The 14995-nt window shown below is 33.5% G+C and overlaps 1 protein-coding gene across 1 annotated transcript in view; it reads left to right on the forward strand.

The window, feature by feature from the left end:
• Positions 1-14995, forward strand: part of TLL1 (tolloid like 1) — a 136954-nt gene that overhangs the window by 90828 nt on the left and 31131 nt on the right. Inside the window, exons 13-16 of the mRNA XM_040625543.1 lie at positions 891-1086; positions 3038-3163; positions 5217-5377; positions 8630-8810. Of these exons, the coding sequence (XP_040481477.1) occupies positions 891-1086; positions 3038-3163; positions 5217-5377; positions 8630-8810 (664 nt within the window). The remainder of the gene's footprint in view (positions 1-890; positions 1087-3037; positions 3164-5216; positions 5378-8629; positions 8811-14995) is intronic.

Genomic DNA, 14995 nt, shown 5'->3' on the forward strand with positions numbered 1-14995 from the left:
ATAGCCATTTTCTGCGGGAAAAAAAGTTAAGAACTTTATTTAGAAATTGTTTTATAACTTGAAAAACTATTTGTAAATTTTGGTTTGTTGTTTTTAGAAGTTTGGGGCCAAAACATAGGTCCATGAACAGGAAGTTCTTCATAAAGTTCAGTAGGCCTGAGCTTTTATTTGCATTTAGTTGTTTAAGGAAAGAGATTGAGTTCCTGCAGGTTCTATGGATTAGAAGGAGTGTGTTGGCATAAAATGGCTCACCTGAAGAGCCATATTACCTTGAGAAGGGAGTAGCCAGTGCTGATGCTACATACGGCAGTCTTTCTACAGCTATGCTGACTATGGTTAAACAATTTCATAGACTAGGGGGAAGTATGTAATTTTATATTATCAAATTTTCCTTTCAAAAGACATTTATAACTTTAAACAGTGCAATATTTATCAACAGAATTGGAATCAAGCTTCTCTGTGAATAGGATAACAGTTTTGTTGATGAACTATCAGCAATTTTTATGTTTCAGAACAAATTATACATTGCTTATGGAATATCTGGCCCAGATTTTTAATTTTAAGTTTGGATTTTATTTAGCTCTTTTTTCCCCAAAGGATTACTACTTGTATTTGTTTTTTAAGGCAGCTAACTTCTGCTGATTGTGGCGTGTGTGGATGCACTGTTCCATAGACTTTTGTGTCTGTCTACCAGAAAAATAAGCCCTTTATTTAAACATGGGGGGTATAGATACTGCCATGCACACTCACAAGAAAAGCTCTCATTTTGTGTAAGTAACTTGTTATATGACCCTGTCAGCACTGTGGCACTAAGAATACATAACACTCTCTCAGCAAAAATTGTTTTGTCTATTAATTAGATATATCTTCCCATATTTTTTTTGTCGCAGATTGAAAGACATGACAACTGTGCCTATGACTACCTGGAAGTTCGAGACGGAACCAGTGAAAACAGCCCTTTGATAGGGCGTTTCTGTGGTTATGATAAACCTGAAGATATCAGATCTACCTCCAATACCTTGTGGATGAAATTTGTTTCTGATGGAACTGTGAACAAGGCAGGGTTTGCTGCCAATTTTTTTAAAGGTAAATTTGAAGTAATTTAAAGTGTGAGGTTTTCTTTGTTAGGGATAAAGGTGATATTTAACATTGAGTTAAGAGAGAACTACAGTAAGGTTATACTGGAACTTAAGAATGCACTGGGCATAAGGGATATTTGAGTGATTGTTGATGGTAAAAGGTTATTGGTAAAATCCTGGAATTTGGAACTTTGCAGCACAGGGTCGGAACCCCATTAGGATATTGTACCATCCATTTTTATGAAATAGCCAAAATGGCAAAATCCAGAAAGGGAATTTAGACAGGCGGGAAACATTTGCAATGTAATAAACATAAGATTCGTAACCAGAAGAAGTCATTCATCAATGTATTTCCAGATGATAACATTTCTAAGCCACCTTATAGAGAATAATGTTCCACCACGTTGGAAATAATTTTTGGCCTCCTTAGCAGAATATTCTGATACCTAAAATGCCTTTTTGACAAAAAATTACTATTGATCAGCTTTAATTTTAAATTACATAACCAAATTTTAGTATATTTTCATGTCCCGTATTTGCTGTATATTACTGAGGTAAAAAGAACCATTTTATTTATTTATTTTTAAAGGTTTATTTATTTATTTGGGAGAGAGAGGAGGAAAGAGAGCAAGAGTTTTAAGCAGACTCCATGCTGAGCATGGAACCCGACGCAGGGCTCGCTCTCAGGACCCTGAGATCATGACCTGAGCCGAAACCAAGAGTCAAACCTTTAACCAACTGTCCACACCGGCACCCCCAAAAGAAAGCCATTTTGGTACAAATAGCATCAAATTTGCATTTAGGAAATTCTTAGGCACTTAACATTAAGTGTGACATTGTAAAATAAAACTGCTTTATAGGGAGAGGAAACAAAATTTTCTCTGCATTGATTTTTGTAGATAAATGATGGTCTTAGTTGTGTACGTCAAAATTTACTGTGATTAATAACCCAACAGTTTCATTATTTAAAGAACAGTATAATGGGTTTTCCCTGAGAATTACTTAGGTATTCACCATATGATTTGAAAAGCAGAGAACACTAGTACTTTCACTAGATGCATTCAAAGTATTCATTAAAATGTACATTTACATGCATTAGTTCTGTAGTACTTTATAGTAGAAGAAACATACCATCAAGATTCTCTCCGGTGATGCTTATATATTTGGTTATCAAAAATGCCCGGAGTTTGGCCGGTGCAGAATTTCTCCAGAGAATATGGTTTGCTATTTTCTTAACTCACACTAGGTTATTCCTGGGGATTGAGATTAGGGAATACCTTGTCCTATATGTTGTTTTAATAGTGTATATTTTTCATACGTATATATTTTTCAAATATACATTTTTATGTGTCCATATACAATCAAATAGTGTATGTATTTACAAAATATGGAATTTTTATATTTCCTGGACCAATATGTCTATATAAAAAACACTGAATACTTTACATTTAAAGATGTCCAATAGGTTTCAGAATTTTCTTTCAATTTATATTTACCATAAGCTGTTTCTTAATAATGGCATTTCTTTAAAAGCATTTTTCTGGATATCTAGCAAACTATACAATGAAATCAACAAGTGAAACTGTTTTTCCAATAAGTTTTTCTATTTTATTCTGGACATTCTCTATGTTGTAAGAATTCCCTTTGACCTTAAAATTAGAAAAAAAACCCCAAAACCCACATACCTGTCGGAGATAAGGTGATCTTCAGTTGGCACTGCTGTAAGTTTCTAGTCCTTCTCTTGGTTTTTATGCAATTCTTCTATTGCAGTGACGTGAATTATAGTATGCCGTCTGTCAAGGGCTTGCAAATCATTTCTGCTCCTCTTTTGAAAAAATCAGTTGTCTTCGTTTCATTCAGAGTTATTAAGTGTCATATTTGCAAAAAATTTTATACCTTAGTATGTAAAACACAACACTCTATCTGGTTGTTCTCTACGTCTCCCGCCATCTTTGTAGAGGAAGACGAGTGTGCCAAGCCTGACCGTGGGGGCTGTGAGCAGCGATGTCTGAACACACTGGGCAGTTATCAGTGTGCGTGTGAGCCCGGCTACGAGCTGGGACCTGACAAGAGGAGCTGTGAAGGTAGGGCCACATCTGCACGTGGAGCTCCCTGACTGATGACCCCCTCCCTCTTTGCTGCCCCATTCCTTCTTTCTTTAATACCCTCTCATTCTCTTTCCCTCTGCCTCCCTCTGTCCTTTCCTTGCCTCTACAGTAACCTCTTTCCTCAAATGGTAAGACTCAGTTTTTAGTCCTAGTTAACATGAAACCTTGACTGGGTGCTTGTTATAGAACCCGTTATTTCCTCCTTCAGTTACCAGACCACCTTGTTTATTATATCTAAATTTATTTCTATTTATTTCTCCTCTCTCTGCCTCTCTCTTTCTTGCTCTATTTATCTGTATCATCTCTCTATATATCTATTTCTATTTTTATCTCTGTCTAGATCTAGATTTTTATCCATCCATCCATCATTTATTTTTACCTTTTCTTAACATAGTTTATGGGTCCGTCTCCCTTACTAAGTGTAGAATCCTGAGTCTGAATTATTTTTGTTTCTCTAGCATCTAGCATAAACACAAAGCAGGAGCTAAATGTGTTTTATTAATAAATGATTCATAAACAAAGAGATTTTGCTATGTTTTCTCCATTTCCTCTGCACATTCTGAGATGATATTTCTTACACAATGTTTTGTTACCATGTCTTATGATCTCTTCCTTCAGAATTTAAAGCTGCTTCTTTTTTTTTCCCCTCATTTCCCCTGCTCCACCCCATTACAGGCCCCATACTTAAGTTACAAAATAAATGGACCGATCTTCCTTCCTCTGTTCTATTCCTCCTTATTCTCTCAACATATCTGCCAAAATCATTTTCATAGAACTTGTAGCAGTTTCACATTACTTATAGTTATGTATTTATTAAGTTTACTTTTGGTGGTTCCCACAAAAATGTAAGTGTAAGCTCCCCAAAAATGAACACCTTGTTCCTACTGTAACTGTAATACAGGACGTAACAGTGCCAAATGTGGCAGACTTACTTGTTTAATGAATAAATGTCTTACCCTTAACTGACCTAAATAAAAAAGTGAGAGACTCTCTGTTTCTTCTTAAAAGTTTAAAGTTTTCTCTTCAGCAAAAGTTTCCATCCTATCTATTAAACTGCTAGTCTGCTCTCTGAATAAAACAGACACAGTTATGAAGGCAATGAAGTATCTTTAAAGCAGAGAACATTGTATACCACACAATAATAAAGTAGCATGACTATTAGTTCTGTGTGGTGCCTAAAAATAATTATTTTACTTTATAATAATTTACCAAAAAGTGGTAAATATGAAAGTACAGTTAGTGTTTACAATACATTTATAAATACAGTAATATACATATATGGATACACACACGCGCACACACAGACATGCACATATATACCCAAAGGCAGTTAAATAAAGAGACCAGTTACTTTAGGTAACTCTTGACTCCCGGGAAATTAATTACAAACCTTGTACAATATATGTTCCCTTTCCTTAACTTGCTTTGACTAACAATAAGGAAGAGAAGCAACATATTAAATAGTACCCCTTTTAAACAGATCATTCAAAAGGGAAAGAAAACAGTTTTAAATGGAGTTTTCGAATACCAAAATGACCTACTTACTCTAGTTAATTTTGCTTACTAGCTCAGGTAACTCCAAGAGTAGTTTATCTTGGGGAAAAGAATTTGAAGAAATAAGCAGTTGATTTTGGTCTTACTACATTGGACTATATTGTGCTTTATGCTTATCTTTCCATTAATTCTCATAACAACTGTATGGTGTAGATATTATTATACCCATTTAAAAGATATGACTACTGACACCCAGTTTTCTTTATACTGTTTCTCCAACTTTAAAGTGATCTGAAATGTCATACAGCCATAATTTGCTTGGTTCCAAAGCTATGAATTAACACCTTATGAATGGGATTAGATAATTAAAATAGTTGTACTAAAAACTAAGGAAGAGAGACTGCAGCTTTCTAGATTTTGAAAAATCTGGAAGATGGTTGAAATTTAATGCTGAGATGTTTGATTATCAATGAAAAGGTGCTAAGAAGAGGATGACTCTATTAGGGGAAAACCTTGTCCTTTTCTTTCCTTCTAGCGGCTTGTGGCGGACTTCTTACCAAACTTAATGGCACCATAACCACTCCAGGCTGGCCCAAGGAGTATCCTCCTAATAAAAACTGCGTGTGGCAGGTGGTCGCACCAACCCAATACAGAATTTCTATGAAGTTTGAGTTTTTTGAATTGGAGGGCAATGAAGTAAGTGAATAATAAATATAATTTTTTCTATTGTGTTTCGGGAACCTCTGAAGACAAACTGGTAAATGGAAGGGAGGAAGGAATAAAGGAAGGAAGGAATAAAGGAAGGAAGGAAGGAAGGAAGGAAGGAAGGAAGGAAGGAAGGAAGGAAGGAAGGAAGGAAGGAGGGAGGGAAGGGAGGGAGGAAGGAAGGGAGGAAGGAAGGAAGGAAGGAAGGAAGGAAGGAAGGAAGGAAGGAAGGAAGGAAGGAAGGAAGGAAGGAAGGAAGAATGGATTGATGTTAATAGCACAATCATATAGATGTTATAGTCTTCCTTTGCTGTACTGTTCACTTCTACAACTGCTTGTAATTCCTGTTGGCATTGGATGATATTTTAGACTATTTCTGGGAGACTGAAAATTACCTAGAAGGAGTTTTACTTAGTGTATTAATAAGCAGCAATTTCTTGATTTGTGAAAGAACTATGAAAAAATGAGGGTCAGCTTTTCATGTCACGTAGACTTTTCTAAAAAAGTCAATCAGTCAGTCAAAATAAAAATCCACTGGTTGAATCATAACAGAAATAGCCCCTTAGGAGAACCTGGTATATTTTTAATCTCAACAAAGAAGCATTTAGTTGACACTATCTTTCCTTTATAAAATATAACTTATTGTAATAAAGGTCTAGTTTTCTGCCAGGTGGCCACATTTAAACAAGTGAAATCATTTATTTGAGATTTCTTCTGTGCTAGTGCACACACCAAATTCAAATGGAATGTCAAGCCTAGAAATGAGAACTTTCAGAACTGTGTCCTTTGTATGATTGGTCAACATTGGCTTAATTTCAGTTTTGTTTGAGCTTTCCTACTTTCTTTTCTAATTTCCATATCCTTTCTTCCAATGACTTCTTTTCTGTGCTTATTTTAAAATGAACATGAGTTAATATTTCTAAGTATGATAAAATTAACTCAAAAAATTATTTTGTCTCTGATACATATCTGTTGAACACTTATAAAGAGGTGAAAAAACAGAAATATAATGTATCTATGCTCCTGAGCAAATAATTGTTGGTTATATTTGTAGATTTTATACCATTATGTTGTCTTTGTATATGTATCTTTTCTTCTTTTCCCTCTTCTTACTTTTCTTTATTTCTTTTTAATGACTTTTTTTTTCTCTTAATTCTGCCTACTGTAGTCAAGGCACTTAGTGCATTTTTTTAGTGCTACTAATGGCTTTGAGGTAAAAAGAAGTTGCTGACTTTTGTGTTTCCTTAAAGGAAATTAAAGTCTAAAATGTGATGAACTTATATATTTCAGAGAATTATACAATTTTAAAGTTCAGTGGACCTTTTGAGATCCTCCTTATTATATCATGTGTTAAGTTTTATGATGGCAAAAACTGCAATTTATATTTCTCACATACTTTGTCCAAATGCAACACAATTTTCCTTTAATAATTACCTGAGATTTAGAGTAATATTGAAATGAAGAAAATATTTATATAGCATTTTTAGAAAAGTTTTCATAGGAGCAACCCTTTTTGAATATGGTTATCTCCCTACCAGTTCTGTGATTTGACATGACTTGGTGTTGAATGACTTCTACTCTCTCCATTTTCCCTAAAGCGAGCAGCTGTAACGGATATGACATTTTGATACATTAGTTGACAGATGTTACCAGGAAGGCTGGAAGTTTATATTCAGGAGGAAGGAGGGTAGATGGTTTTAAATAAATGGGTCATTGTATTCTGAAAGCATTTTCCCATGGTGGTGGTCTTTATTCCTGGGAGGATTGACAAACTCTCTGACATATCCCAAGTTTCTTAGGTTAGAATGATGTTACTATGTGAAAGGCTGTTACGAAATTCTGTGTATTTTTGTGCGTTGATGTCTTAGTTACTTAAAATAAAGGCATGAGCACAACCTTGACTTATAGATTACTGGGTTAAGTTGAAACTTCACTGTTTTATTTATTATATTGATATCCAAAAGGAAAGATGATGTCAAACAACTTTAACCTCAGTAACATTCTCTTGCCCTATGTCAGAGCCCTCTCTAAATGGATGTTGTACCTATAATGAAACAGGTAGAAGACTTTTTAAAAATTTTTCCTAGCAAAATTTTGCTTATTTATCACCTCATTAATATCACAAGAACCAGTAATTTGAGTTGACATACTGCAAAGTACAGATCCTGCCCCAGGGTTCAATCATATGCATTGTTAAACCTTGCTAATTACACATTTATGTAATAAGGTCATTCATGCAAGATGTATTCTTTAGAATGTGCCCTGTTGGAACGTTGGAGAAGTGTATTATGGAAACATATGTTAGAGGCCATAAAATTGCTTAAGAATACCTGGTATTCACTTAGCTTCTTCCATTTTGGTGTTGTTAGTGAATTACATATAAATCAAAATGAGTCTACTTCATTGTAGTGTAAATTCCCCTCTTCATTCCACCACATAGAGTTTTTGTTAGCAATCCAGCAGCATAGCTCCAGAGTTATTTTATAGTGCCTGGCAACTCCAAGAAATTAAGAGCTATCAATTTGTTTGATAGGTTTGAAAGGCGAAGTATCCTTTTTACTGTATCCCTCAGTGTCTGTCTCCTTTGAAATTTCCTAAGGGTGCTCTTCTGATTCGAACATAGTGTTTATGGGAGGCAGCACCGGACCAAGCCAAACTCTGTGCTATTTTCACTGAACTGCCACATATGATAAGTATAATTTTGGACAAGTTACTTAGAAATTTCTGAACCTCAGTTTTCTCATCTTTACCGTAAAAAGGAATATTTCCATTGTTAATGGTCGTTTCATAGAACTAATGTATCAATTTCATGTCACTCTTGTCAGCATTAAATAAGACAGTACACGGCAAGTTCTTTCACAGTTCCTAGTGAAAATTTAAACATTTTTTTTTAAGTCAGCAAATACTCTTCTTGTAACCATCAGCACCATCGTCTCAACAAATATGCATCTCAGTTCTCCTAAACTCTATTTTTTGGAAAAGATATATGCTGTAAATACATGTAAACGAGTACACATTGGTATATACGTCTCTTGGAGATATTCAGAGCAAAATTCTCTAATCTATTTTTCATGCCGTCTGCCTCATATTTGGACTTTTTCCTAATTTTTTTTCTTTACCTATTAATTCCAGTTGACTACCAGAAGAGTAAAGAGGGGAAAAACATGATAATTTTTTCAAAAATCAATGTCAGTCATCTGATACTTTAAAATCTGGTGACTGTCATAACCATGTCTTTTCTAGGTTTGCAAATACGATTATGTGGAGATTTGGAGTGGCCTGTCCTCTGAGTCTAAGTTGCATGGCAAATTTTGTGGCGCCGAAGTGCCTGAAGTGATCACATCTCAGTTCAACAATATGAGAATTGAATTCAGATCTGACAATACTGTATCCAAGAAAGGCTTCAAAGCACATTTCTTTTCAGGTATCAGTATTCACGTGCTGCATGTGGGTATCATGGACTTTGAAGGTGGATTGGCTTTCATTGTTATCTACTCTTCATAGTTTTCTGCAAATGAAACTTGGAGGGACATAGAATGTATGCACATTTATCCTAGGTTTAACAATTTTTTTTACTTATAATTAGAATATTAATAATTGGGGGCCTGATGAAATGTAGCTCTCAAACACTTAATAAATATTGTAAAGGCTAGTACAAATAACACAAAGCTATTACAATAATATTTTCATTCAGTGACTTTCTAAGTGCATAGGGATAATGATACCAGACTTACAAAAAGTGGCAGACTGTTTAAAAATGATTTATCTTTTTGGGGGGATTATTTGATCTGATTTTAGCAACATATTTTTTATTCTTATTATCTAGCAAATATTTCTTATTCCTCTTATGATTATATTTTCATTTATTGTTAAGCTGATATTAAAATCGTAATTTGCCTCATCACTATAGAAAGGATTATAGTATGAAACCTACAAATATGGAAATTACAATTTTACTAAAATAATAAAATATCAGGTACATTAAGCAGTTCATACTTCTGTTTGGGATTTAATATTTAGTTTAACCAACTCATAGTAAAATTTCCCTTGTCTAGAGCTGAAATTTGGTAAAACTTCCCCCAACTTCAAGGAAATACATGAAACAACAGTGAAGTTCCTTTATTTTCCCAATTTGGAACCATACCTTACTTACAAAGATATTATTCTGAAACTTCAAAAATAGACAAAATTATAATAAACCTTAGTATAGCAATCTGCTTTTCAAACTGGCAAGCAATTTAAAGCAACTGAATTCCAATTATATTTTAATATTAGGTAATTTGGATTGAGTTAATTCAAAGTCCATTTATTCCAAACCCCATGTGTTTAAAATTAATGAGATTTACAGTGCCCAGGGTTTGTTTGGGGTTTTCAGTGTAATTGAAGTTAATGGTTCACAAGCTCCATTGAGGTCCAAGTTATACACAGAAGTACATTCAAAATACAAGGGATCTTGGCTCTCTTCTTCTCTTTGCCTTCTTTCCCCCAGATTTAATTGCCTTTTAAAAATTCTTCTCAGGCATTAATTTAAGACTTAGGTTATTCAAAGTAGCATTTTAATATCCTATTTTGATGAAAGCAAGACATTCTTAGACTCTACTATTTTATAAATATCATGTGTTTTACAGATTGTAGGTGACCTAGTGGTTAGAGATAAGGGTTCTTTTTTTAGAACCACCTAAATATTTATTTTAAAAATTGAAATTATAAAATGAATGAATGAATTTTGTCATAGTATTAATTATGTTATGGATCCTTTTTACTTTACCATAGTCATAGATTTTATTTAATATTTACTTTTTTAAAAGATATATGCTACATATATAGTGGCAAAGTATGAATAAATTTAAAGCTACCCAGAATATTTAAAATTCACTATCTGATCTTGTTGGTTAGGAATAAACTTTCCAATTGTAAAGATAGATTGTGTCTTTAGAGCGATACTACTGAAATATAAAGCGGCTACTTTGGTTCTTACGATATAGATATGAACACACATAAAAAAGATGCTGTTCTTCAGCACGTCCAAGTACATATTCTTTATTCCTATCTCTGTGTAGCTGTGCTTTGTGACATTATCTGAGGACGGAGTGTGGGTAGTTAAGTAAATGGAACAATGAGGTTCAAGGGGGAATTTAAACCCTAAGTGCGCCTACGATAGCTGCCATTTTGAGAATTTATTATGCAGGCATGCATCATCTCTTTAATAATCAAAATAAAGCTGTAATATCCTCATTATTATATTCACTTGACAGATGAAGCAGCTGAGGAGTTAAGTAAACTGCTTAGTGTCATAAAGCATTTAAACCCCCGTTTGTCTTGGTTTATCTAAGAGCTGATCATGCCCTTTGAAATAGCATGTTAAGTGTTTCACTGAACCTATTTGTGACCTGAAAAACAACAGATCTACTTTTCACTTCTTTATTAGATGAATGTTTTGTAAAGTCCAAGATAGTTATCATTAAGTGTAAACTTCCAGTGGTTTCTTTTTGATGCATTGAAAAATATCAGCAGTTTGTCAGATTCATATTTAAAATACTGTGGTTCTAGATAAGTATTAGATCTCTTTTACGTTTAATTTCCTAGGAGTTTCTGTTAGTGGGGAATATGTTTGCTCAGGAAAGGGAAGGTAAAAACATTGTAATAAAGAGCTGGTGTGGTACTATCAAGAGATGGCAACAAATTCAGACTCAGTTTACCTGATGTCCTTATGATCATCATACAAAATTATAATTACAAAAGATCACCTATTTTAATAGATAGGCTCTATTCCCATTGAAAATGTTATTTTGGAGATCTAAAATGCTTTAAGTGTAATAATATATAATTATGTGTTCAAAGTCAAATAATTTGTTATATTTATTAGAAAGTAGACATGTAAATCATGGGGATATTGTATTTCACAAACAATTGAAGAATTTTTTTGTTTGTTAAAATTTACTCTTGGGGGATTTGACAAAATACATTGCTGGGTTTATTGTGACAAACTCTTTAGAAAGAAATTTAGCATAGGAATCAAGAGTCATTACAATGACTATTCTAGGTGCCTCAGAAATCTTATTCTTGAGACACATTTATAAAGAAATGTTTCAAAATCTGGAAGAAAGATTTCAATATACTATTATAGTGATAGAAATTGGAAACAACCTAATGGTATGACAGGAGGAAAATGGTAAATAAATTATAACAAATACACTTTGTGGACTTTCCTACACCGTAAAGATGGTTTAATGATTCTGTGATATAAAAAGTTGTATATGATAAAACATTAATAGAAATCTAGGTATGAAACTATCTGCACACCACATACAGCTAAGCACATGGTGGGAACAAACCTGAAAGTAGCTATATAAAAATACCGAGAATGTGCGCTAAGGTGGGAAGATGGTGCATTATAGCTTTTCTCCAATTTCTCTCAGTTTTCAATTTAAATTAAAAAAAAGAACTGTAATTAATTAATTAATTTTTGAGAGAGACAGTGTGTGAGCGGGGGTGGGTGGGTGGGAGGGAAAGGGAGAGAGAGACTCTTAAGCAGGCTCCATGCTCAGCACAGAGCCTGATGCTAGGCCTCCATCTCATGACCCCGAGACTAGGACTTGAGCCGAAATCAAGAGTGGGACACTTAACTGACTGAGCCACCCCGGTGCCTCTAAAATAACCTTAGAAGAAAAACACATATCATATTTCTGTTACCCCAAATATTGCTAGATTTGTAAACATTGCCTAATAGACTTTGATCTTTGAGAGTGAAGAAACTTTTAAAGTCATCTCTTCTATTAATTAGTTAATAAATATTAATAGAGGTTAATAATCCTAACACAAGTATTTTGAGTTGAGTTAAATGTAATAATTTTAACTTTATAATTATTTAATAATATTATCTTATTATAGGCAGTTGAATAGATGTGTTACTACAGTGTATTTGTTAATCAAGAGATATCTCAGGAAGATTGAGGCTTAAATGCTTCTGTTTGTAATCTGTGTTCTAAAGATTTCAGAAGTGGTTGTGAATTTGTGAAAACATGATAAGGAATATAACATGTTCAGCTATTTTTCCATAGTCTTGTACCAGGAACAATTACCAAGGATTCAATAAAAAGAAGAAACAATATTTGATTATAGGTGATTCCATATTATTTGGGAAGTTATTCAAAAAGTAATTCTTGCAGCTTAGTGATACATCAAGGAAAAAGACACATGAAAATATATTTAGAGTTTTAATGTGTACAGTGAAATAAAACATTTATAGCATCATTTCCAAATACAAATATTTAATAAAATAATCATATAGAGATTGTAGTTATTTTTGTACGTAGCTTCTCATTTTAAATAAGCACTTTATGGACCTAAGAAATGGAATTGGAAGGATGACTCTAAGAGAACTTATTAACAAAATAATGTTGAATTCTGTCACTTCAGTATTTATAAAAGTAAGAAACCATCACAATAAATTCTGATTTAAAATCTTAACAGTATCATAATAAAATCTTTCATTAGACATGAAAAATGCTATAGCTTGAACATTTAGAAGTTATTGTATTATACAGGAGGAAGTCCACAAGCCCCACTACAAAAATCAAAGTGTCATATACTGTACTGATTTTAGGATATCTTTAAAAAACAATATAATGAAGTAATATGAAAGCAAATATGGAAATTAGGACAATCAAAGTAAAGCTATTTGGACTGATATAAAATTGTGTGTCTATTCAGGTGTTTAGCTACACTAGAAACAACACAAGCATTTTCTAGAAGATAGTCTAGTCCAATAATATATTACTGTTATTTTTTTGGACTGAATGAGGTTTGTTTTTCTATTAACACTAATCACTTATTTTACATGATAGTGAAACCAAACAATTTTGTACGATTGTGCATTTGAACACAAGTATGAGAATCTGCACCGGTATTATTTATTTTAGGTGGTTAAGCAAGGTTAACTGTATTCTACTCAGGACAAAGTTATTTAAATGGGTCAAAATTAAAGGAAATATTAGTAGGGTTTTATGCATGTAAAAATGGCAATATTTGGCAAAGATGATTTTTTAAAAAACATTAATTCTAACATTCCTTATTTGAAAAGAATATAACACATGACTTCGGCAATGAGAGTTGAACATTCGCTCTTCTTTAGGCAACCATGGATTGGTAAGAATTAATTAGGGTGAATATTAGCGAATTTGGAGAATAAACCTCATTTAGGAGCGGCGTCTCTCACCGATCTAGGACTGGAGGACCTAGCGACTTGCTCAGTGGCAAAAATGGAAGAGAACCCAGCTTTCCTGACTCCCAGTTTATTTCTGTCTGTAACAAATGTAGGAGTCAGATAAAATGATCTGTGTGATTTCCCTACCTGTAATTCAAGTGATTTCATCTCACCGTCTTCCGCTGTGTGCAGTTACTTCCTCACATCTTTCCTCCTGTACACCATCTCTCTAGTGGAACGCTTGCCCAACCCCATATTATCCCAAGAAAACTGTAAATGTTAATGTAATCGATTTCAAATAATTAAACAATTAAAACTTTCCTATGATTTTGACAAGTTTTCATTATTACAATGATATTGAAATATTTCCGTGTTTTGAAAGGAGCAAATTGTCTTTGTTGTAGCTCCGAGTAGAGTTTATTAGTGCCGGTTTTTTTCCTTGAGTTTTTATTTAAATTCCAGTTAGTTAACGTACAGTGTAATATTAGTTTGTTAGTGCTGTTTTGAAGATGATTATTTATTGTTAGGTTTGTGTTGAAACTTGCATGTGCCACGTATATGCGCACACACGCACGGGAGTGTATGTGTGTGTATGTGTGTGTATGCAGGAGTGGGAGTAGATCTGTTTATTTTATCTTTTGTCATTTCATGTGAGTATATCTGCTCGTATATGTTTCTGGTCTGGTGCATGGACCCTTTGCTTTTTTTTCCCTACAGACAAGGAAGCTTTCTGCAAAGAGAAAATTTTTATTTTTGAATCTTGCAAGAATTTGATACAGGTTGCCACTTCAGTTCCATCCAGTATGTATTATTCATAGACTGATGGCTTCTGATAGTCTCAGAGATACTCTGCAGGCCTCTGATGGGAAAATGCCACCTCCTTCTTTCCTAATAATGGACCTTTCCTTTATCTAACATGAAGCAATGGAAAGCAGATATGTCCATTCCAAAGAAGGAGGCTAATTTCCATCTGCAGAAAATAAATGTTTTATTTCTACTCAGCAAAACATTTGTTTCTCTAACTAATAAAAATTATTTTAAAATTTTTGTGCCTACAGTATGAAAATACTGGAAAATTTCAAGTGAGTTATTGATAGAATTCTCAAATATTAAATTTATTATGCAGACATTCTAAGAAATCTTTAAAACTGCATCATCCTCTGTTCTCTCTTTTGGATTTTCATTGTTCAAAATATTTGTAGTTTATAGGTCCTAAGAGAAAAAGGGAAAGAAAATGAAAACATAATCATGTTTGCTAATAGCTTTTTTCTCTAGTTTGATGACTTTCATTCATGAGAAGTCCAGAATATATTTGTGGACTTTGTCTTTTGTGATGTTGCTATTTTTCATCAACAAATCTTTAGAAATCACATTCACTTTAATTAGAATAGTTTATTTACTTC

Source organism: Ursus maritimus, unplaced genomic scaffold (genome assembly GCF_017311325.1).
Source record: "Ursus maritimus isolate PB19 unplaced genomic scaffold, ASM1731132v1 scaffold_11, whole genome shotgun sequence".
NCBI lineage: Eukaryota > Metazoa > Chordata > Mammalia > Carnivora > Ursidae > Ursus > Ursus maritimus.